At 40.1% G+C, this 25,693-nt stretch overlaps 1 protein-coding gene across 3 annotated transcripts; it reads left to right on the top strand.

Moving 5' to 3' along the window:
• Positions 1 to 9: 9 nt before the first annotated feature.
• C3AR1 (complement C3a receptor 1) lies at positions 10 to 23,568 on the top strand. 3 transcript variants are annotated; one of them, XM_054442776.2, is made up of 2 exons: positions 10 to 322; positions 21,690 to 23,568. In XM_054442776.2, exon 2 carries the CDS (start codon positions 21,700 to 21,702, stop codon positions 23,146 to 23,148), a length of 1,449 nt encoding a protein of 482 aa, XP_054298751.1. In that variant the 5' UTR covers positions 10 to 322; positions 21,690 to 21,699; the 3' UTR covers positions 23,149 to 23,568. The 3 variants fall into 3 exon arrangements, with proteins under 3 accessions (XP_054298751.1, XP_054298750.1, XP_063528458.1); XM_054442775.2 differs by lacking the exon at positions 10 to 322 and adding an exon at positions 15,498 to 15,664; XM_063672388.1 differs by lacking the exon at positions 10 to 322 and adding an exon at positions 18,438 to 18,754.
• The last annotated feature ends 2,125 nt before the right edge of the window (positions 23,569 to 25,693 follow it).

The following is a 25,693-nucleotide window of genomic DNA, read 5'->3' as shown; positions in this document are numbered from 1 at the left end:
TGTTGCGTCACTTCCGCGCGAGTTCAAGTTAGTTTCTGAGATTAACCTTTTCGGTGACGCGGGGAGCCATATTGAAACCTGGAAACGGTGAGGCTGCGCGGCTCACCATCTTGGGTAATGGCAAAGATGGCCTCCAAGTGCGTGACCCTCGTTATGGAAATCTCTCTCCCGGAGAGGTGCTTAGGAAAAGCGCCATCTTACTCTAGGCAGGTGCCTGGAGTGTCCTACGAGGACGAGGACCGTCCTGAATCCTGAAGGATTTTCTTCCAGGAGTCACTTCCTAACTGTAGTCTCCTGGCAGAAAAGAGGCAACCTCCACCAGGTAATCCCAGACGAGGTACCTACAGAGAATGGTGTATGATCTGGTCATAGACACCGTGGATTTCAACTCTCCAGAGTCTAAACGCTGAAAACACCCAACTTGATTTAGTGCCTTACACTCTTTATCTCTGATTTTTCAGGACGACACCTGTTAAAATGTTTTGCCATGCTTTCGGCGTGTATTCCGATTATCTTTTTGGAAAATTTCATCCTGTTAAATAGACTATAAATGGGATCAACCCAATTCCTGATAAAATCGGAAGCATAATGAACTATCTAATGGCCGCTATTAGCTCCCAGTTCTGTTATAATGATAAATGCTACCGAACTCTCACCATAAATATGCTCTTTCTGCGCCCCAAAGGTAAACTTAACCACAACACCGTGACAGTACAGATAGCAAGTGGCAAAACTGAGATAGAAACTCAAGCCTGCCTCATTACAACAGCAGCAGTCTTCACCGCTGCTGGAGCTGGCAAGGTCACCAAGTCTGCCCAGAAAGCTCAGAAGGGTAAATGAATATCATCCCTAATACCTGCCACCCCACTCTTAATCAGTGGTGGAAGAATGGTTTCAGAACTGTTTGTTTCAATTGGCCATTTAAGTTCAGTAGTAAAAGACTGGTTAATGCTAACAATGCATCGTAAAACCTTCAGAAGGAAAGGAGAATGTTTTGTGGACCACTGGTTTTCTTTTTTGCGTGTGGCAGTTTTAAGTTATTAGTTTTTAAAATCAGTACTTTTTAATGGAAACAACTTGACCAAAAATTTGTCACAGAATTTTGAGACCCATTAAAAAAGTTTAATGAGGAAAAAAAAAAAAAAGCAAACCTGTCTCTAATTTGTCTACTCCACCTTGGAAAGTGATATCTTAAATTTCAAAAAGAATTACAATATTTATCCCTGGCGAGGACGTGAGGAATAGTCTAATCTCATACACTGTTGGCAGGAATGTAAATTGGCACAGCATTTTTAAAAGGGAAATTAACAGAATTTATCAAAATATTAATTGGACATAATCTTCAATTTAGCAGTTTCACTAGTAAGTATTGTAGAGAAATCCTTATATGCACAAAAAAGTATGTACAATAATACTACAGCATTGTTTGTAGTAGTGAAAAAAATGGAAACAAAATAACCATCTATCAATGGGAAATGGTTAATTGTATATCTATTACTATGAGATGTTTTGAACTAAAGGGTTAGCCATTGAAAGAGATCCAAGATTTTTTAAAGCCAACTGCAGAAAACATACAGCATTATCAACTTTTGTCGAAACACCCCAAAATTATATATGCATGCATGTAAATGCATTGAGAAGGCTTTCAAAGGATATAGGGCTAAGTGGGGGAAAGAAACTTATTTTCTCCTCCATATATTTCTCTGTTGTTTAAGATTTATATAGCTATTATCGTCACTGAATACATGTTAAAAGGAAAATAAAGACAGAAAAGTGGTTTATTACTTGTTGTTCCATATTTCTGACCCTGTAATCTCATCTGAAGCCTAGGTCGTATAACTGCACCACATTGTACCTCTTTTTTTTCCCTCTGTTCTGTGTTATCACTGGCAATCACTTTTGGAGGATTCTGGCTTCTGGTTCACCTTCTTACTAGTTTATACTCTTCCTCTTCTCCCAAATCTTTTAGAGATTTCAAAGCCCATGTAGTTAACTCTTCCTAGCCATACAATCTCCTGACATAAATCTAACCATCTTTACCTCTCTTTTCTACCTCACCTGTTTTTCTTCATGTTCTGCACATTGTTAGCCTTCTCTTTATTCCTCCCCTTTCCTTGTTTCAACAGTTCTCTTGCCAGCATCCTTAAGTTTCCTTTCCTCTTTGTCTTTCCATCACAGCCAACCCAAAAGACTCCAGTCATATATATTCCAACGATCTCCCTCCATCATTGATCTCCAAAAGCAAATCACACAAGTATAAAGATTGGTGTCCCTAAAAGTTTATGGGTTTGAGTCTCAGCTTTGCCCTTAACACCCAGATTTGCCATTGCTAGTTTTTATTTTCATTCCCTTTAATGGTTGTTCCAAATTTTGCTGCCCTTTCAGGCCTTCAACTCTAAGTCTTCTCCTTTTCTTTCTTGACAGGTAAAACATCTTACTACTTCCCTAAGAAAATAAAGTTTGTGTGAACTCTCTCAACTTAATGACACCCTATTCATAGTCCTATCTGCATCTTCATCTATTCTTTCTCCTATCCACTTGTGTGTGTCCTGGATTCTCCTCAGGGACCTGGCTTAATCAGTTATCTCCTTTCTTTCCTGTATCTTAAAACTCATTTTCCATTCACCCGTTTCCCTCACCATGTAAGTATATTCAAGTCCTTTCACCTGAAAAAAAAAAAAAAAAACCCTCACTTAACCATGTTTTTTCTTTATATAAATTTAAATTTCCTATCTCTTGCTTCATCTCAACAGACAACAGAAAAAAATAGTCTTCCTCCCTCTCACCCACGATGTCCTCTCTAGCTTAACTGATCACATTGCCATAATTTTCCATACATGCCATTTTTATTCATGCTGAACATGTTTGCAGACTGAAATGCCCTTCCCGTTCATTCCTTGGTAAGATGCCTTTAGATCTAATCTAAATATCAATTTATCTGAGAAGTTTTCCTCAACTTCTCTAAATAGAACTGGTAACTGCCTCCTCTGTGCTCCCACAACATTTTTACACCTGTTTTAGTTCTTACCACATTGCATTCAACTGCTTGTTGGCATATCTGTTTTCCAAGGGAAAGAAACAGGTTTGTGTTTTCCCAGTATCTAGCACAGTTTTCAGACTATAGTAAGAACTCTGTATGTTTATTTCCTAAATGAATGATCATTTCAGCCTGCCTTAACAGGGAAGATTTGTTCTTTCCCAATCAAAATAATTAAAAATGTCTTGGGCCGGCACAGTGGCTCATGCCTGTAACCTCAGCACCTTGGGAGGCCAAGGCAGGCAGATCACTTGAGGTCAGGAGTTCAAGACCAGCCTGGCTAACATGTTGAAACCCTGTCTCTACTGAAAATACAAAAACTAACTGGGCATAGTGGTGCATGCCTGTAATCCCAGCTACTTGGGAGGCTGAGGCAGAAGAATCGCTTGAACCCAGGAGACGGAGGTTGCAGTGAGCCAAGATCACGCCACTGCACTCCAGCCTGGGCTACTGAATGAGACTCCATATCAAAAAAAAAAAATTAAAAATGTCTTGTCTTGAACTTATCTTTGCCCACCACCAGGGGGTAGTAGCTACACTGCTCACAGGTTCTGGGCTGAGAGTAGACTGTGCTAAAAGTCAAGCTAGTGTTCTTGTATGTGGCTTTGTAAGTATATGATTTAACTAAGTTTAACAAAACCTTGTTTTTTTAAACGAATTGTTGAAATTCATGGAGGCCTTACCCATCTCAAATTTTGATCACTTTTAGATGTAATTTAAACATGAAAATAACTTACGGTTTTCTTAACTTATCCCTACCAGTAACATATTTCCCAGCTCTTCTTTATGTACACACAAAAAGGTATTTATCACAGGTTAAATTCTGACTTATCTTTGCTCAGGGTACTGCTATCAATGGTATTTGTTAAAGCATAATTTTCCTAAATCCTGAAGTTGCTACACATGCACTGGTAATAAAAATTGTAATGAGATTCGAATCATAGTTTACAGGATTTGTTTAGCTAGAGTGGACCTTAGTAACCTTTTAGTTCAGATCTCATCTAAAGACATAGTTGGTGATGCAGTCAGGATTAGAACTTCATATCTCATGATTTACAAACCAACACTCTTTCCACCATGAGATGGGTAAGGCCTCCACCAATTTCAACAATTCAAAAAACGAACATTTTTTAAAGTTGAAAACACTGTGTTGGTCTTACCATGATCTCATATTTTAATCAAATAGCAGTTAAAGTCAGCCATTGACCTAAATCTAGCCATACCTGCTCCTTGCTCTGCAGTGCTGTGCTGTAGCTGCTGTGTCAGGTTAAACTGGCTTTGCTTGTAAATTTGACAATCTTCAAATCTGAGGGGTGATGAATTCTAACTTTGATTTATTTACTGCTGTATCCCCAACACCTAGAACAGTGCCTGGCACATGGTAGGTGTTCAATCAATATTTGTAGTTTAAATGACAATAATCTAGAAACCTAGAGAGAGAAAAAAATAAAAAAGATTGAGAGTCCTATAACTACAGAACTTAGGATCAAAGCTACTTTAGTATTAATGCTATTCATGAAGAAAACACATCAGGTTCTACAGCCTGAAAAGCAAAGGATATGTCTCACTTGGGACACTTTAAGTTAGAATTCTGTTTCCTGATGATTTAAGGGAAATGTCCTCTCCTCCTGCATGTCCAAGCTATATAGTAGCTTCAGAACATGAATAAAGCTTGGCCCCGGGGAGATTTACAGCAATGACTCACCCTTTGTGAATCCCCGCTGCTTAATGAGGATGGGAGGCATCCAGCAGGTGCTGGGTGTAATTAGGAGAAGGACTAGTCCCTAAAACTAAAGATATCTGCTTTTTCCCCCAACTCCATCATCCCCCTACCTGGTAAAATGGAATATGCTCATACCTCATTACCCCCCTGAATTCCCTACTTAGGTAGAGCAACTCCTGCAAATACACAGTAGGAAAAATGCGCAAGAATTTCACTGCAGTGCTATTTACTATTCATAATAGCAAGACATTGGAAATAAATGTTCATCATTAGAACAAACAATGGGATAGTATAAGTAGTGAACACAAATGAACTACTTGCTGTGTGCATCAACATGGATAGATGACAAAAATAAAATATTAAGCGGGGAAGATAAATTTAAAAATAAAATTGTCCCATTTATACAATCTTCAAAAAAAGGCAAATCTAAGATTGTGTAAACATTTTATGAAATTTAAGGAAACGATAAATACAGGCTGGGCGTGGTGGCAAGCGCCTGTAATCCCAGCTACTCCAGAGGCTGAGGTAGGAGAATCGCTTGAACTCAGGAGGCAGTGGTTGCCGTAAGCCAAGATCATGCCATTGCACAAATACCATTAAGAAATATTGCACAAATACCATTAATAAATATCGTGCCATTGCACAAATATCGTTAAGAAATATTGCACAAATACCATTAATAAATATCGTGCCATTGCACAAATACCATTAACAAATATCATTGCACTCCAGCCTGCACACAAGAGCGAAACTCCCTCTCAAAAAAAAAAGAAAATGATAAATACAAAATTTCCAGTTGTGATTACTTGGTAAGGAGGTGCAGGACGTAGATCAGGGTGGTTTGCAGAGGGTGCTTGAGAGAAAATGGTAGCATTCTATTTCTGATGCTGAATGGTAAGCTCATGGATGGTAATTTTATTATTCAGAATGTATCTATTAATTATATGCATTCTTCCAAATATATGATATAACACACAATAAATTATGGTGAACAACTAAGTTCTCAGATACCGATTTTAACAATAAACATTCTGTATAATAATAATGACGATCATATTACCTAATATTTATATAAGATCTTTAAGATTACAAAATGCTTTCATGCATACTATCTCATTTATTTCTCACAACAATCTTGTAGAGTAGGTAATGTTATTCCCATTTTCATAAAAAGTATGCTGAGTTACAGAAAGGTCAGTGACTTGCTCATCTAATATTTAAGTGTCAGGAACAGAACCCGAAATTCCTGGTACCAAAGCAACAGCTGACTATAACTTATAGTTAAATGTTTGTATGTATTACTAGCATTGCTATGCCTATGGTTAAATGATAGTAATAACTAACATTTATCAAGTACTGAGTACTGTTCTACATGCTTATATGCATTATATCACTAATCGTATGACATAGGTACTATTATGATGGTGCCCACTCTACAGATGAAGAAACTGATACATTGTGATTAAATAATTTGTCCACAGCCATAAGTGGCAGACATATATCTAATTATCTCTAAACCCAGGTCGTTAACCAATATGCAATTCTGTGTAAATAATGTTTTCCTTCTCTCCTCAACCTCTTCATCTATAAAATGGACAGAATATACAATAGTTACAGCGATTACAGTAGATACTTGTTATTTATGGATCACATATTTGCAAATCAGGTACTTGCTAGAATTTATCCTGCTGTCAAACAAGGTGATACTGCCTTCTTGTTTTAGCTTTCATACTATAAACAAGTATCCTTTTCCCAGTCTATTTAGTGCCACATTTTTTGAATTTTTGGTTTTTTGTTGTTTTTAAATGATTTTATCATTTAAAATGGCCACCAAGCGCAGTGCTGAAATACTGTCTAGTATTCCTAAACATAAGAAGGCTTTGATATACCTTACAGAGGAAACATGCGTGTTAGCTACACTACATTCAGGGATGAGTTATACAGCTTTCGTTATAAAGGTCAATGCTAATAAATCAGCAAAGTATATGAAATAAGCCATTGGCCAAGCGTGGTGGCTCACGCCTGTAATCCCAGCACTTCGAGAGGCCGAGGCGGGTGGATCACCTGAGGTCAGGAGTTTGAGACCAGCCTGGCCAACAGAGTCTCCACTAAAAATACAAAAATTAGCTGGGTGTGCCGGCGGGCGCCTGTAATCCCAGCTATTTGGGAGGCTGAGGCAGGAGAATCGCTTGAACCCAGGAGGTGGAGTTTCCCGTAAGCCGAGATCGCGCCACTGCACTCCAGCCTGGGCGAAAAGAGGAGGACTCCGTCTCAAAAATAATTAATAAATAAATAAGCCATCTTTAAACAGAAACACACATAAAACAAGATTATGTATTGATCGGTCGGACATGGTGGCAGATGCCTGTAATCTCAGCTACTCAGGAGGCTGAGGCAGGAAAACCGCTTGAACTTGGGCGGTGGAGATTGCAGTGAGCCGAGACTGCGCCACTGCACTCCAGCCTGGGAGACAGAGGGAGACTCAGTCTCAAAAAAAAAAGTATTGATCATTTGATGTGTTCCCCATGACTTTATGAAATATGACTGCCTAAAATAATGAGAGTATTCGCATTTAGGGAAACATTCCAGCTAACAGCAGAAGCTCTGGAGGCCAGCTCTTTGGTTCTAGCTCTGCCATTTACATAGTGGTGTGAACTTAGGTAAATAGCTACTTTGCATGTCAGTGTCCTGTTTGACAATGAGTTGCCTATCATCATTGGGTTGCTGTGTGAGTTAAACAGCATACAACCAATGAAGTGCTTAGCACAGAGCCTAGTTAATAAACCATCCTGTGTACGTTATTACTAATACTAACTAGCATTTGAAATAAGTATTATGTTTGTTCAGGGAAATATAAACAATGATACAATTGATATTTTGGCACTTCAGAAGATATACAACAGAACATAACAACTAAAATATAATTGCCATTTTGAAACCTTTTCTCGCTAGGCACGGTGGCTCACGCCTGTAATCCCAGCACTTTGGGAGGCCGAGGCGGGTGGATCACAGGGTCAGGAGATCGACACCATCCTGGCCAACACGGTGAAACCCTGTCTCTACTAAAATACTAAAAATTAGCCAGGAGTGGTGGTGCACGCCTGTAGTCCCAGCTACTCGGGAGGCTGAGGCAGGGGAATCGCTTGAACCCAGGAGGCAGAGATTGCAGTGAGCCAAGATCATGCCACTGCACTCCAGTCTGGCAACAGAGCGAGACTCCATCTCAAAAAAAAAAAAAAAAAAAAAAAAAAAAAAACCTTTTCTCCTAATGGCTAACAAATCTGCCCAGTGTAGTATGATTTGAAGAGATTTAGAAGGAGCATTTTATCTGAAACGTTTATGTGTCTTCACCTTCTTTTGCCTGCATTTTAGTGGGAATGAGATGGAGAAGAAAGAGCAAAGGAGAAAAGAAATGGAGAACACATTTTCTTCTTTTTTTTTTTTTTTTTTTTGAGACGGAGTCTCCTGTGTCATCCAGGCTGGAGTGCAGTGGCGCGATCTCAGCTCAGTGCAACCTCTGCCTCCCAAGTTCAAACAATCCTCCTGCCTCAGCCTCCCTAGTAGCTGGAACTACAGGCTTGCGCCACCATGCCCGGCTAATTTTTGTATCAAAAATATATTTTGACCTACATTGATGAGAGCCATCTATCCCTCAGTAGTCCTCTATTCTGTCTCCCCTCCAAAAAAAAAAGCTTCTATGACTTCTCATTAGATCAGTTGGACATACACAGAAGACTTGTCTCTGTAGCAGGACAAGCCGCAGACAAAACCCCTCAGACGCCAAGTTAAAAAAGGAAGGGCTTTACTCGGCTGGGAGCTTCGGCAAGACTCATGTCTCCAACAACCGAGCTCCCTGAGTGAGCAATTCCTGTCCTTTTTAAGGGCTCACAACTCTAAGGGGGTCTGCCTGAGAGGGTCGTGATCTATTGAGCAAGCAGGGGGTACATGTCTGGGGGCTGCATGCACTGTCATTAGATCTGAACAGAACAGGACAGGGATTTTCACAGTGCTTTTCTATACAATGTCCGTAATCTATAGATAACATAACCAATTAGGTCAGTGGTCGATCTTTAACTACCAGGCCCAGGGTGTGGTGCCAGGCTGTCTGCTTGTGGATTCCATTTCTGCCTTTTAGTTTTTACTTCTTCTTTCTTTGGAGGCAGAAATTGGGCATAAGACAATATGAGGGGTGGTCTCCTCCCTTATCTCCTTGTTCACTTTTGCCTTTATAGAACTAAAGTCACAAAGGGTGTTAATGAAACATGTACCTACATTCAGTTTACTTCCACTTCAGCCTCTCCTACCTGGCTATTCTAGATACACTCTATAATAGAAAGTCAAAAACCAATAAATCGATAGAATAAGCAAAGTTTGTTAGATTTTCTTTAAATCACTAAGATTTGTCTGAGTTATCATGCCAAATTTGGCTGATTTCTTTCAAGATCCAGGCATAGATATTTGTTATTATGGTAGAGTTAACAGTTTTTTATTTTATTTACTTTTTAACTGAATTATTTTAATTTCTGGGCAACTTTGTTCTTCAATTTGTGTTCCTACTTGGCTTTACCATAACTATGTGGATAATTAGGCAGTTTACTCTGGGGGGAAAGAGTACATCTAATCTACATCTTTGAGGGCCATAGGTTAGAATTTGACTTGACAAAAAGGGTATGATTTCACACTGGGAAGGTAACATTTTGTAAATTATTTGCCACTTGTCTAAGATGGAAAATAATTTTGATCTAATAAGCAACTGTAATTCACATTAGTTTTTTGACATAATAATGGCTAATGTTTGTTAAGCTCCTTATATGCTGGCACTGTTTTCAGAGCTTTGTGTGTCTGTTAATCTACTCCTGACAATACTATAGAGTAGGTAGAGAATATTCCCTGAATTAGTCATTTTCCAGCCAGGAGATCTAAAACCATTGTAGGTACTTCAAAAGAGATATATAAGACAAGGACTTGGGCCAGGCATGGTGGTTCACGCCTGTAATCATAGCATTTTGGGAGTTGAGGCCAGGAGTTCAAGACCAGTCTGGGCGACATAGTAAGACCCCATCTCTGCAAAACAACTTTTAAAAATAGCTGGATGTGGTGGTGCGTGCCTGTAGTCCCAGCCACTCGGGAGGCTGAGGCAGGAGGATCGCTTGAGCCCAGGAGTTCAAGGCTGCAGTGAGCTACAATCAAGCCACTGCACTCCAGCCTGGGCAACAGAGCAAGACTCTGTCTCAAAAAAAAAAAAAAAGAAAAGAAAAGAAAAAGAAAAACAAGACTTGGATACAGAAGTGTCAAAAGAAATAGAGGAATAAAAAGTGAGAAGATGATATTAGCTGTGTATCAATTACTGCAGGAGGATGCTTTCCTACAATTGGAAGAGAAAAAATGGAGAAGGATGTTACCTAGAATAGGCAAGCATGCACTTGCTTTTAAGGATGGGAGTTCTTGCTGCCACTTAACAAGAATCTAAACTCACAGGCCTGCTGCTGCTGCTGCTGCTGCTGCTGCTGCTGCTGGAACTAGTAATCCTGCTGGAGCCTCCAGTAGCCAGCAGCAACTGCTGCCACACCTGCCCCCTCCATTGCAGAAATCAGGTGCTAAATGATATCCCTTCCTCCCATATTGCTTTTCCTTTAACAATTTTAATGTTTATTCTATTTTATAGTGTTTGTTCTTTTACTTGTTTATTTATTTTTATTTTTATTTTTTGAGACAGGTTCTTTGTTGCCTCAGCTGGAGTGCAGTGGCACTATCATAGCTCCCTGCAGCCTCAACCTCCCAGGCTCAAGCCATCCTCCCGCCTCAGCCTCCCAAGTAGCTGGGTCTACAGGTGTGCACCACCATGCCCAGCTGATTTTTTGTATTTTTAGTAGAGGGGGGTTTTGCCATATTACCCAGGCTGGTCTTGAACTCTGGGCTCAGGCAGTCTGCCTGCCTTGGCCTCCCAAAGTGCTGGGGTTACAGGCATGAGTGACCGCTTTCTTTTACTTTTTTATTTTATTTTATTTTATTTTTTTGAGACGGAGTCTCAGTCTGTCACCCAGGCTGGGGTGCAGTGGCGCGATCTCGGCTCACTGCAAGCTCCGCCTGCCGGGTTCACGCCATTCTCCTGCCTTAGCCTCCAGAGTAGCTGGGACTACAGGCGCCCGCCACCACGCCTGGTGAATTTCTTTATGTATTTTTAGTAGAGACGGGGTTTTACTGCGTTAGCCAGAATGGTCTCTATCTCCTGACCTCATGATGCGCCCGCCTCGGCCTCCCAAAGTGCTGGGATTACAGGCATGAGCCACCGTGCCCAGCCTCTTTTACTTTTAAAATAGATTTGCAATCTCTGTGCACAACCAAGTTATGAAATTAAAGGCAATAGTTCCCCTTTTTCCTTACTTTCCATTGACACATGAACATGTCCTTCCGGAAGATCCTATTCAGAACCCAGCTGGAGAGAAGGTCGAGGAGACATAGTCCATAGGTTTCTACTAGATAATAAGGAAGGGTGTGGACGGCTTGAGTATCCATAGGTGATATCTGACACAGTCCCTGTTTTGCAGATAAGAAAACGAGAACATACAGTGTGAGAAACTTATTTTCAGTAACACAATTAGTAAGTGGCAGAGTTGAGACTTAAACCCAGGCTTTCTACCTGCCCTCCCTTAGTCCTTAGAATACCCTTTTTACTCCCACCAATGCAATGTACCTGTGCCATTTATTTGTGTTAGGCTCACCTCCCCCTTAATATGTGCTCATGTTTTTCCCTCGAAATGCCCTCTCAGCTTCAATCTCCCTGCTCAAATGAGAGAATTATAGATTGTTAGATGTAAAAGAAACCTGAAAGATCATTTAATCCAACCTTTAATTTTCCACCTAAGAAAACAACAACAAATTTCTAGGTCAAGTATCTAGCCCAAGGTCGAGTAGTTATTACAAAACTGAAAGTCAAATGCATGTCTCCACATTCCTGGTCTAGTGCTCTATTCACCTCATGAATCTTTTCTTCCATAAAAATTTTCCAGCTAATTCTAGCCACCATCAATCAGTCTTACCCTTTGCTGACCAGCCATTGCATTTGTCTGTGTCATCCACGGTTTTTGGCACTTAGTTATATTTAATTTAGAGCATAGGTTACTACAAATTATCTAATAATGGATTTAATCATTTTTTGTTGAAGTCTTTAAGGACAGTAACTTTATCATGTATTTAACTCTCTCAGAGAAGACAAGCTAAAGATCTGTGATTCTAAAATTTTTATTTTGGCCAAACAAGCTTTAATACGGATCTCCATCAATGACAGTGTAGCATTAATCAAGTGACTGGTAAAAGGTTTTAATATGGCCGCCTTTGCAATATATGTTCAGATTTTCTCTTTTTCAAAGCATCTGATCTCTGCTTCTAGAAGTTTATATTTAGATATTCAGAATAGAACAAAACAGAAGTGAATCACATAACTTCCTCAGAGCTTTCCATAATACACCGCAAAACAACCAGTACTTTATAAGAAGAGAGAGAAGTCATCCAGAAACAAGAGGCACTATTCACAACATGTTTTTAGTAATTTTCTTCCTGAAAAATCCAAGGAACACAGCTGGGAGCTCTTGAACCAGTTTAAATTGCTGTATAACGTCCAGCTAAATTTTTGTATTTTTAGTAGAGACGGGGTTTCATCATGTTGGCCAGGCTGGTTTCGAACTCCTAACCTCAAGGTGATCCGCCCACCCCAGCCTCCCAAACTGCTGGGATTACAGGCATGAGCCACCACGCCCAGCCACATTGCTGTGTAATCTTTAGAGAGAGAGAAATTAGTAAAATTGAATTCACGCCAGAAACAACTTTAAGAACTCAAGTTAATTATCTGAATTATATTCAGATGTCAACATCCTTTTCAAACAAACATTCATTCACTTATTGGTGCCACAGACCTGTTATACCAGGCAAGGTAGCAGCCACTGGAGACAGACAAGAAATTCATGGTAGGAGAGAGAGACAGACAAGGTATTATTTTACAGTACTATTGCCTGACAAATTTCTACCCATCCTTATGGCCCCAGTGCTACCTCTTCAGCGCATCATCGTGGGTTTGCTTCCATGAGAATTAGTCTCTTACGGTTTCATATTCCCAGGGTGTATTGTGCCCTCCTAGCAGCCCCTACTGTATTACAGTTATATACATCTCTCATTCCTCCTCCATCTTCTGCAGTGCAACACACTGTGTCAGGAGCAGGAGCAGACTATATGTTTATGGTACTGAACTTAGTGTGACAATTGGTGAAGTCTCTTTAGTGGAAAATTCTGTATCTTTCAAAATGTAAAAGTGTGTGCTCTTAGACTTAGCAATTCCAATTCTAAAACTCTATTCTACAGAAATACATGTAAATACAATAGTGCTCATTGAGTTTTGTTTATAATCATTTAAAATTGGATAAAAACAATATTCAACGAAAAATAATTGATTAAATGGAATAATATGGAGCAACTTAAAAAGTATAATTTGGGACCGCACGCAGTGGCTCACGCCTGTAATCCCAGGACTTTGGGAGGCCGAGGTGGGCGGATCACCTGAGATCAGGAGTTCGAGACCAGCCTGGCCAACTTGGTGAAACCCCGTCTCTGCTAAAAATACAAAAAATTAGCCAGGCGTGGTTGTGGGCACCTGTAATCCCAGCTACTTGGGAGGCTGAGGCAGGAGAATCGATTGAAGCCAAGAGGCAGAAGTTGCAGTGAGCCGAGATCGCACCATTGCCCTCCAACCTGGGCGACAAGAGCAAAACTCTGTCTCAGGAAAAAAAAAAAAAAAAAGGTATAATTTGGGCCAAGATGTCCTGATATAAAAAGATAAGTGGAAAAAATAGAACAAAACAATATGCGTAGTAGAATATGCGTATTTATGAGAGAGACTACATCTGGAAAGTGGAAAAAGGATAGCTAGATGTTTAGGAAATTTTAGTTTTTACTTTAATCTCATATTTAATTTTTACCATGGGGAATTAATTGCTTTTATAAAATATATTTTAATTAGATATATATGTACATATATGGTAATCCTACATTTTATATGCTTTCTGAATACCTGTATTATTCAATATTTCCAAATATTGGAGGAAAGAAAACCCAAAATAATCAATAGAATTATATGTACTAACATGGAAATATGTTTTGATATATTGTTCAGTAAAAAAGCAAGACATAAAATCACACATAAATTACCATCCCATTTATGTTCAAAACTACCTTTTAAAAAAATGTGTGTTAGGCCGGGTGGGGTGGCTCACACCGGTAATCACAGTACTTTGGGAGGCTGAGGCAGGTGGATCACCTGAGCTCAAGAGTTCAAGACCAACCTGCCCAACATAGCAAAACCCCATCTCTACCAAAAAAATACAAAAATTAGCTGGTTGTGGTGGCGCATGCCTGTAGTCCCAGCTACTAAGGAGGATGAGGTGGGAGAATTGCTTGAACCTAGGAGGCAGAGGTTGCAGTGAGCCAAGATGGTGCCACTGCACTCCAGCCTGGGCAACAGACTGAGGCCTGTCTCAAACAAATAAAATGTGTGCTATATTCAGAAAAAAAAAATCAGGAAGAATGAACACTAACCTATTAAAAATAGTTACTTCAGGCAGTGGAATTGAAAAGAAAATCTTTCATTTTTTTTACCCATTATACTTCTGTATTATTTCAATTTATCTCTTCTAGAACAAAGTATGTTCTATTTTTGTAATTAGATTGATGACAGTGGAAATAAACTAATAAGTACTACTCAACTCTTGGCATTTTTCTTTTGGTCTTTCTGCCTCAAAAATATTCCGTGGTGACTTGACTGCAAACAAGCAGAGGAGCACATATTATGGTTTGGACAAGTTGATTAATATAGACTGAAGCCTCTGTCACAGACAACAGTGTTCAAATACATTTGACCCAAATAAACTTTATTTTATATGCATATATCTAAAAGATTATATGCATATATCTAAAAGAATAATATAAGAATTATTTACAGCGTAGTATTCATTAAGCAGGAATTACCTTCAGTCTTCTGTACTCCTTCCTGATGAAACAGCACCTAGACTCCAGCCTGTTCTCCAGTGACCACTAAGCTCTCCCACCTACCTCCCCACCTACCTGCCTTTGACTAGGCTCCACTTATAGCCTAAGCAGCTTTTCACCTTTTTCTGTCTCTGGAATTCCTACAGGTACTTAAGGACTTGCCCACATCTTATTTCTATCTTAAGACTCTCCTAGATTGCCCTGGGTTATATATACCCCTGCCTAGAGTGTTCTATTATTTTACTTCTATTGTTACTTCTATTATTATAGGCTAGGTTGTATTACAGCTTTGTGTGTATATGTATGGGTACCTATTCCCACTCGATTGTGAATCTCTGGAGATTAGAATATAGCTTAATTCATCCTGATTTTGGCATGGCACCGTTTTTCACATATATCAAGCATTTAAGATGTTTTATTTGAGATTAATTAAATGAGTTTATTCAGGTCATTCCTCCCCAACCACTCCCCACTCCAACCCTCACATCTCATAGAGTCATTTTTTTTTTCATTTCTAAACAAAGCCTATAAAGTTGAACCCTATGTACAGAGGTACCCTCTCTCTAACCATTCTCTGTGTGCTGCCGAAAATGTCTCAGGATTATAACCTCCTACTTCTGTTTTCCTGCTTTGCCTTTCTAAGCCATTTAGAAATGACTCACTTTGAAACTCTTCCTGTGAGGTCAGATAGTGGTCTAGAGCATAAGGCTTAATTTATTGCTGGAAACAGAGAGAGAACAGAAGAAGAGAAAGCTCAGCAAATTCTCTTGCCATACTTCATGACTTCACTGGGGCTAAGTGTGGGGACCAGACAGGATTTGTGGAGACATACAGGTGCTGAAGCCTTCAGCCACTGTCTCAGTTTTCTGGTAAGAAAACCTAGATCCACCTGATGACTTGTGCTTAGCCTGTTTTGCTCATTATAGGTAATGAGTTTGAGGGTCATTATCTTCTATTTCCCCTATTCCTTCTCCGACTTTGAATTCTTTTGTCTTATCTCTATGTCCAACTTCCTTTTTCTAAATATTCCACATTCCATTTGTCTTTGCTTTTAATATTTTCATAGTGGAATTAATAGTGAATTTTTATGTCATTTCTTTCCTCTCTTTGAATTGGCTATGTATTTCACCCTGGACTTTGATTCCAGCTGTCCCCATTAATTTGTTTTTCAAATCATTGATTGCACTTTTTTTCCCTTTCCATCTCCTCTTTCTTTTTTTTATTCTTTTGCCCATTCCTTATTGCTAGTGACTGTTATCCTATTACTACAATTTGATTCTGGGGTCCACTTTTCTTTCTCTATCATAGTGGAATTTTAGTTTCAGGATATTAATTACCTTTAAATTACTGCTGGTCAACTTAGTAATAATTTTTTTAATACTCTACTAATCTTAAACACATAAAGGTAGTACTTTTTAGCCAAATTAACTTGAAGAAATGTAAAAAGTAATCTTGTTCTGCAGGACTTCTTTTTTTTTTGAGATAGAGTCTCACTCTGTTGCCCAGGCTGGAGTACAGTAGCGTGATCTCAGCTCACTGCAACCTCCGCCTCCCAGGTTCAAGCGATTCTCCTGCCTCAGCCTCCTGAGTAGCTGGGATTACAGGCACATGCTACCACACTCAGTTAAATTTTTTTGCATTTTTAGTAGAGACAGGGTTCCACCATGTTGGCCAGGTTGGTCTCGAACTCCTGACCTCAGGTGATCTGCCCACCTCAGCCTCCCAAAGTGCTGGGATTACAGGCGTGAGCCACCACACCCAGCCTTGTTCTGAAGGACTTTTAATCCCTGACTCATACATACTTTCATTTCAAAACAGATAATATACAATATTTAACATATAGCTCAGGACAGATAACTCTATTTTTATTGAAATTTTGCTGTTTGCAGTCCCTGCTACTTCAGTTCATGCAGTTCTCGGCAGCTTCCCCTTTATTAGCAATACCATATATCTTTTTTTTTATGTGATTTTTTTTTTTGGTAGTAAAAACAGCATTTGCCTAACAATCATCGGACCTGAAATCCAAGAACCTCCCTAGTAATGATTATATGATTGTAATCTTATTTGCTGAGTTTCACTGTCAAACTTGAGAAATAAAAGCAGAGAAAACGTAGGCTGGGCACAGTGGCTCATGTCTGTAACCCCAGCACACTGTGAGGCCAACATGGGAGGATTGCTTGAGTCCAGGAGTTTGAGAGCAGCCTGGGCAACATAGCAAGACTCTATCTCTACAAACAAACAAACAACAACAACAAAATGAGGAGAGGAGAGATGATTACCAAGTTTTCTTTCAGTCCTAGCATCCTATGACTCTATTCTTCTCTCAATATTTTAGGGGGGTACCCTGATAGTATTTAAATATCTGAGTAGACGAGGCCATAGCAAGGAGAATGAGAATAATTTCTTCTTTTTTTTTTTTTTTCGAGACGGAGTTTCGCTTTCGTTGCCCGGGCTGGAGTGTAGTGGCGCGACCTCGGCTCACCACAACCTCTGCCTCCCAGGTTCAAGCGATTCTCCTGCCTCAGCCTCCTGAATAGCTGGGATTACAGGCATGCGCCACCATGCCCAGCTAATTTTGTATTTTTAGTAGAGACAGAGTTTCTCCATGTTGGATAGGCTGGTCTCAAACTCCTGACCTCAGGTGATCCGCCTGCCTTAGCTTCCCAAAGTGCTGGGATAACAGGTGTGAGCCACTGTGTCCAGCCCATGTCTTCTTTTTTATTATTTTGTTGACTTGCTATTTTAACTTCTGCTAATCATATGAGGCCCTATGGCAATATTTGGCTGACTCAGCAGAACTACTTTCAAGTCACAAAAATATTTTGAGCCTCTATAAAATGTAAAATGTTATTTTATCCAGTAAAAATTAGGAATTTCACAAAAAGAAAGTTAAAAGGGACAGCATGGGAATTAAAGAAGAGGCCTGGGTAAGGATTACATGGATACAAATTAGAATTTTAGATGTAATTGCAAAAGAAAAAAAAAGTCAGCCCTCAAAATGGGCATCCATCTATTCAAGTAATTTTTTTTCTTTTTTTTTTTTTTTTTGAGACAGAGTCTCTGTCATGCAGGCTGGAGTGCAGTGGTGCAATCTCAGCTCACTGCAACCTCCACCTCTCCAGTTAAGCGATTCTCGTGCCTCAGCCTCCCAAGTAGCTGGGATTACAAGTGTGAGCTACCACACCCAGCTAATTTTTGTATTTTTGGTAGAGATGGGATTTTGCCATGTTGGCCAGGCTGGTCTTGAACTCCTGGCCCCAAGCGATCTGCTCCCCTCGGCCCCCCAAAGTGCTGGGATTACAGGCGTGAGCCACTGCGCCCAGCCTTTCCACATAATCTTTAACCTTGATGTCTCATAAGGCATTGTGTTAAATTATGTGAAATGAGCATTTATGAATAAGACTCCTTTTTACCATCATAAAGTTTAAATCCAGAATAATAGATTAGACAGCCATTATAATTATTGTACAAGATAAAATGCGTCATTGCATATAGAATATGAAAAAAAGGTTCAAACATGCACACACACACACACACAAGAAGCTGAAGACTTGGTGAAGGGCATAATTCCAGATAGAAGTAAAGAGCATAAGCCATGGAATGGAAAATGGCATTAAGTTGGAATAGTGAATTGTTCAGGAAAGCTATAAAGCGGGGTACATTTACGAGCATGTTCAGAATTAGGGGAAGGTAATATCACAGAGGCCAAGAGAAGAGAGTGTTAAGAAGTCAGTGTATCTAATGACACATGTTGTGGAAAGTGGCTGAGAAACAAACGTTTGGATTTGGTTTTTAGGAGTAATTTTAGCAGAATTATGGAAGCAGAAGATACATTACAAAGAATTAAGAAGTTCGTGGCCGGCGGGGCCCGGTGGCTCACATCTGTAATCCCAGCACTTTGGGAGGCCAAGGCAGGCGGATCACGAGGTCAGGAGATCAAGATCATCCTGGCCAACATGGTGAAACCCCGTCTCCACTAAAAATACAAAAATTAGCCGGGCATGGCGTGGTGGTACACACCTGTAATCCCAGCTCCTCGGGAGGCTGAGGCAGGAGAATTGCTTAAACCCAGGAGGCGGAGGCTGTAGTGAGCCGAGATCACACCATTGCACTCCAGCCTGGGAGACAGAGCGAGACTCCATCTCAAAAAAAAAAAGGGCCGGGCGCGGTGGCTCACGCCTGTAATCCCAACACTTTGGGAGGCCGAGGAGGGTGGATCATCTGAGGTCGGGAGATCAAGATCATCCTGGCCAACATGGAGAAACCCCGTCTCTACTAAAAATACAAAAAAAAAATTAGCCGGGCATGGTGGCACATGCCTGTAATCCCAGCTACTGGGAGGCTGAGGCAGGAGAATCGCTTGAACCCGGGAGGAGGTTGCAGTGAGCCAAGATCGCGCCACTGCACTCCAGCCTGGGCAACAAGAGCGAAACTCCATCTCAAAAAAAAAAAAAAGAAGAAGTTAGTGTTCAGAACAGTAGGCGTAGGCCTCAAAACAAACCAGTATCCTTGAAAAAGAGAAATTATGCTAAATTAAGAGACTTAAGAAGAAAGTGCCATCTGAAATAGATATGTTGTGGACAAACCAGCTATAAAAGATGTCTTAGGGACAGTTGAAAAATAATCATATAAAAGGGGGGGCATGGTGGTTCATGCCTGTAATGTCAGCACTTCGGGAGGCCGAGGAAGAATCACTAGAGCCCAGGAGTTGGAGACCAGCCTGAGCAACATAGTAAGGCCCCATCTTTACAAACAGAAACAAAACAGATAAAGGTCAGGTATTCCTTATGGTACATATTGTGTAATGTGGAGACTAACTGAAAAAAGAAAAAATGTTATTAAAAATATGTATTTACACCCATGTTCATAGATGCATAATTCACAATAGTCAAAAGGTAAAAGCAATCCAAATGTCCTCTGTCGAATGACTGGATAAACAAAATGAGGTATATACCTACAATGGATATTATTCAGCCTTAAAAAGAAAGAAAATTCTGACCCATTCCACAACACAGAGGAAGCTTGAAGATTATGCTAAGTGAAATACACCAGACACAAAAGACAAACACTGTGTGATTCCACTTAGATCAGATATCTAAAGCAGTCGAGTTCATAGAAATTGAAAGTAGAATGGTGGTTGCCAGGGGCTGAGAAAATGAGAAAATGGGGAATTCTTTCATGAGTACATTTTCAGTTTTGTAAGATGAAAAAGTTCTGAAAATTGGTTGTACAACAATGTGAACTGGTAAATACTACTGAACTGTGTACTTAAAAATGGTTAAGATGGTAAATGTTATGATACATGTATTTGGCAATTAAAATTTTTTTGTTAGGGCCAGGCGCGGTGGCTCGTACCTGTAATCTCAGCACTTTGGGAGGGAGAGGAGGGAGGATCACTTGAGCCTAGCAGTTCAACAGTAGCCTGGCCAACATGGCAAAACCTGTCTCTGCTAAAAATACAAAAATTAGCTGGTATGTTGGCGGGCAACTGCAGTCCCAGCTACTCAGGAGGCTGAGGCACAATAATTGCTTGAACCTGGGAGGCGGAGGCTGCAGTGAGCCGAGATTGTATCACTGCACTCCAGCCTGAATGACGGAGGGAGATTCTGTCTCAAAAATAATAATAATTATTATTATTAATAAATAAAGCACTATCCCACGTATTACAAGGCTTCTAGCTATCATAGCCCCTGCTGACTAAAGATACGCATATGTATATATAAATGCACACACACACGTAAAAAAAGGTCAAGAGGATATAAATTCAGATGCTAAAATAATAATCACTGACTAGTTAGTATATTTTTATTTTCTTTTTTGTTTGTCTATATTTTCCAATTTTCTTCATGCATATTTTTTGCTTTTGTAATAATAAAGCTGTTTTCCCAAGTTATGGTCATAAAACACAAGTAAATAAGAAAGAAATGATAGGTAGTGAGGAAGTCAATGCAGAGGGCCAACAACTCTTGGAAAATTTGAAAGCAAAAGGAGATGGAGTTGTATCTAAAAGACATCGCTGAATCTAGAGTACCTCTTTCTGTGGCGGCGAGTCCTCTGAAAATCTGGTGGGGAGAATGGATGAAGCTTCTGCCCTCAGACAAATGAGAATATGTAAAGTTGAAGTTTTGCATATCATTTTAGGTGGTGATGGAACTTCCTGAAACCCTTTCATGACCTCAGGTTGGAGACCTCCAGTCTAGATATTTTTGTGGGTTTACTTATTTAGCTTATTTGTTTATTTTTAAACCCACTGGGTGAGAAAAGGAGCCAGTGGAAAAACCAAGATTGAAAGTACAAGAAAGAGGAGAAATTTACACTAATATGGACTTCCAGATGAGGCTGTGATTTTGATACACACATAAATCAATATAGTAGATTTTAAATTGTCTATCATAGGATAGGCATGGTGGTTCATGCCTATAATCCCAGCACTTTGGGAGGCCAAGGCAGGCAGATCACCTGAAGTCAGGAGTTTAAGACCAGCCTGGCCAACATGGCAAAACCCTGTCTCTACTAAAAATACAAAAATTAGCCAGGCGTGGTGGTGCACACCTGTAATCCCAGCTACTCTGGAGGCTGAGGCAGGAGAATCACTTGAACCCAGGAGGCGGAGCTTACAGTGAGCTGAAATCAATCCACTGCACTCCAGCCTGGGCGACAGAGGAAGACTCTGTCTGAAAAATAATTAGTAAATTAATAAATAAATACAATTGTCTATCAGAGAATGCTTTTGTGTGGTCCAGTGTGAGGTGAAGGAAGGCAAACTAAAACAGCGTGAGGACCTTCTGGTTTCACAATCCCACATCTTTATGTGGGAAGATTAGAATCCTAAGAATATGTATGCATTTTCAAAAAGATACTGTTCATTTTAACATTTTTTTCATCCTTTTGCAGAAGTTTAGCAATGGCGTCTTTCTCTGCTGAGACCAATTCGACTGACCTACTCTCACAGCCATGGAATGAGCCCCCAGTAATTCTCTCCATGGTCATTCTCAGCCTTACTTTTTTACTGGGATTGCCAGGCAATGGGCTGGTGCTGTGGGTGGCTGGCCTGAAGATGCAGCGGACAGTGAACACAGTTTGGTTCCTCCACCTCACCTTGGCGGACCTTCTCTGCTGCCTCTCCTTGCCCTTCTCACTGGCTCACTTGGCTCTCCAGGGACAGTGGCCCTACGGCAGGTTCCTATGCAAGCTTATCCCCTCCATCATTGTCCTCAACATGTTTGCCAGTGTCTTCCTGCTTACTGCCATTAGCCTGGATCGCTGTCTTGTGGTATTCAAGCCAATCTGGTGTCAGAATCATCGCAATGTAGGGACGGCCTGCTCTATCTGTGGATGTATCTGGGTGGTGGCTTTTGTGATGTGCATTCCCGTGTTTGTGTACCGAGAAATCTTCACTGCAGACAACCATAATAGATGTGGCTACAAATTTGGTCTCTCCAGCTCATTAGATTATCCAGACTTTTATGGAGATCCACTAGAAAACAGGTCTCTTGAAAACATTGTTCAGCTGCCTGGAGAAATGAATGATAGGTTAGATCCTTCCTCTTTCCAAACAAATGATCATCCTTGGACAGTCCCCACTGTGTTCCAACCTCAAACATTTCAAAGACCTTCTGCAGATTCACTCCATAGGGATTCTGCTAGGTTAACAAGTCAAAATCTGTATTCTAATGTATTTAAACCTGCTGATGTGGTCTCACCTAAAATCCCCAGTGGGTTTCCTATTAAAGATCAAGAAACTAGCCCACTGGATAACTCTGATGCTTTTCTCTCTACTCATTTAAAGCTGTTCCCTAGCGCTTCTAGCAATTCCTTCTACGAGTCTGAGCTACCACAGGATTTCCAGGATTATTATAATTTAGGCCAATTCGAAGATGACAATCAAGTGCCAACACCCCTTGTGGCAATAACGATCACTAGGCTAGTGGTGGGTTTCCTGCTGCCGTCTGTTATCATGATAGCCTGTTACAGCTTCATTGTCTTCCGAATGCAAAGGGGCCGCTTCGCCAAGTCTCAGAGCAAAACCTTTCGAGTGGCCGTGGTGGTGGTGGCTGTCTTTCTTGTCTGCTGGACTCCATACCACATTTTTGGAGTCCTGTCATTGCTTATTGACCCAGAAAGTCCCTTGGGGAAAACTCTGATGTCCTGGGATCATGTATCCATTGCTCTAGCATCTGCCAATAGTTGCTTTAATCCCTTCCTTTATGCCCTCTTGGGGAAAGATTTTAGGAAGAAAGCAAGGCAGTCCATTCAGGGCATTCTGGAGGCAGCCTTCAGTGAGGAGCTCACACATTCTACCCACTGTAACTCAAACAATGTCTTTTCAGAAAGAAATAGTACAACTGTGTGAAAACGTGGAGCAGCCAACAAGCAGGGGCTCTTAGGCAATCACATAGTGACAGTTTCTAAGAGGATGAAGTGATATGGTGAGCAGCGGACTTCAAAAACTGTCAAAAAATCAATCCAGTGGTTCTCAAAGGGTACACAGACTATTGGCATCAGCATCACCTAGAAACTTGTTAGAAATGCAAATTCTCAAGCCGCATCCCAGATTTGCTGAATTGGAATCTCTGGGGGTTGGGACCCAGCAAGGGCACTTAACAAACCCTTGTTTCTGATTAATGCTAAATGTAAGAATCATTGTAAAAATTAGTTCTATTTCTATCCCAAACTAAGCTATGTGAAATAAGAGAATCTACTCTGTTTTTAAATGGTTGATGTTAAATATTTGTCGATGTTTCCATCATTAAATTTTTCCTTAGCATTGTAAGTCTTCCAGATTCCATTTAAAACCATTTCTTCTCCTATGTGAGTGAAAGATGATCATATATTCTACTGCTTGTTGTCGTGTGGTGTTGATGGTTTTAAATGAAAAGAAAGTGCAAAAAGAAAATGCCTGTGAAGACAAGAAGCCATGAGACTGAGTCTGGAGCATAGTGTTATGCAATGATGCCTGTCCCTGGGAACACCCCTGGTTACAGGACATAGAAATTTCCACTATTACATACAGTTTCCACTATTACAACTAAATAATCATCTATTGCATGAAAACTGACTCATGAAATGTTATGAAAGCTGTGGTTTGGGGAGTTCTGTTTATTCTAACTGCCTACCGGTTGGGCACCTATTTTCCACTCCTCTTCTTAAGCTCCTTAATTTCCCTATTACTCCCCAGCCTCCAAATCTTCCACATCAGACTTTGTGCCTCAAACAACCTCTAATTTCATAAGATTCTAGTTACTCCTTTCCTCTTGCTCCAAATGAATACTTTCTAAGAAAGCATTTCAAGTGGAAGGAGAAAGAGGGTGGAGGATGGAGCAGCAATTCTTCTACTCTCTGCAACTGAGTACCCTACCAGGCTTGCCATCACATTTTAAAAATGACGACAGGCAACTTTCATGCCAAAATTACCAAATATATCTTCTGGGTTTTTTAAATCCTTTTCTTTGCCAAAGTAATACATGCACATAGTTTTAAAAGAATTTAATAAGGTATATAATGAGATACGAGGTCTCCTGCTTCACTGTGCCCAGAAGTTCCCTCCTCCCACTCTCATTTCCCAGAGATAACCCTTGCACAATTTTAGATGTTTCCTTTGATAATTATCATGATGTTTCTAAATCATGTGCTTATGCTGCTCTTTTCTGGAGACATGATAAAATGACTTCTTGTTTTGAAAGATGAAGATGTTTATCCAAGCACCTCATATTTAATTTGTTTATCCAGCATCCCAACATTCATTAATAACCATATTTTAATTCATTCATGACCACATATTTTTCTACTTTGTCTATACACTCCAACCATTTATATAGCTTTCCTTCTGTCCCTCTTTCATTTAAAACAAAATTACCTAACTCCCTACCACCTTCTCATTTTTCTGTGTATATAAATGTTTGTGTTAAATGTCTGAAATTTCAGGCTTCTTTGTATCACAACATGGCCTCATCTAAACCGAATACAATGATGTAGTCTAAAAATAGAAAATGAGATGTGTTTTAGACTTGCAAGACACTATTTGTTCAATGGTTGAGGTGAGGGTCTGGACTACAGATTTTTTATAAAGTATATGCAGAAAAATTACAAATCACCAGGAATTCTTTCAGTTGTGAAGAATGTCTGACATAAGATTTGAAGTGCTACCTTTCCAGCTTATATATTAATTTGCTTATATATTTGATATGAATAAATGCTTTTTTTTCTCATGGGTCCTTGCAAGGCTCAGAGATTTCTGAATCCTTTTGTTTCACATTCAGAATATATCACAATCTCTAAATATGCAGCAAATAAATCTCCTAGTGAGTGACTATAGACTTGCTATAATAGCAATTAGCCAGGCTTCCAGAAACCCCAGCACATCCCATAAGACCCTGGGAACAAGACCTAAACTCCTGGGGTTAGTGTATAGGATATCAAGGTGAATAATCTTGACACGGTTATAAAGATTTAATGTACAACGAGTAATCAGCATTTCTGGACTCCTTTTCTTTTCCATTTACTTTGGAAATGTATTCTGAAGAAATTCCTACAATTAGAGCTCCCTCATTTCTGATGAAAACCTGGTGAGTACCTGTAACTATTTTGTACTGTATCTTCTCCAGGAAGTCCCAGATGGGAACACAGCTCCTGTCCAAAGTATAGTATCTTTTCTTTTTTTTTTTTTTGAGATGAAGTCTCACTATGTAGCCCAGGCTAGAGTGCAGTGGCACGCTTGGCACGATCTCAGCTCACCGCAACCTCCACCTCTTGGGTTCAAGCAATTCTTCTGCCTCAGCCTCCCAAGTAGCTGGGATTACAGGCACCTGCCACCACACCCGGCTAATTTTTGTATTTATAGTAGAGACGAGGTTTCACCATGTTGGCCATGCTGGTCTTGAACTGCTTAACTTGTGATC

Source organism: Pongo pygmaeus, chromosome 10 (genome assembly GCF_028885625.2).
Source record: "Pongo pygmaeus isolate AG05252 chromosome 10, NHGRI_mPonPyg2-v2.0_pri, whole genome shotgun sequence".
NCBI lineage: Eukaryota > Metazoa > Chordata > Mammalia > Primates > Hominidae > Pongo > Pongo pygmaeus.
This window is presented reverse-complemented; position numbering and strand designations above follow the sequence as displayed.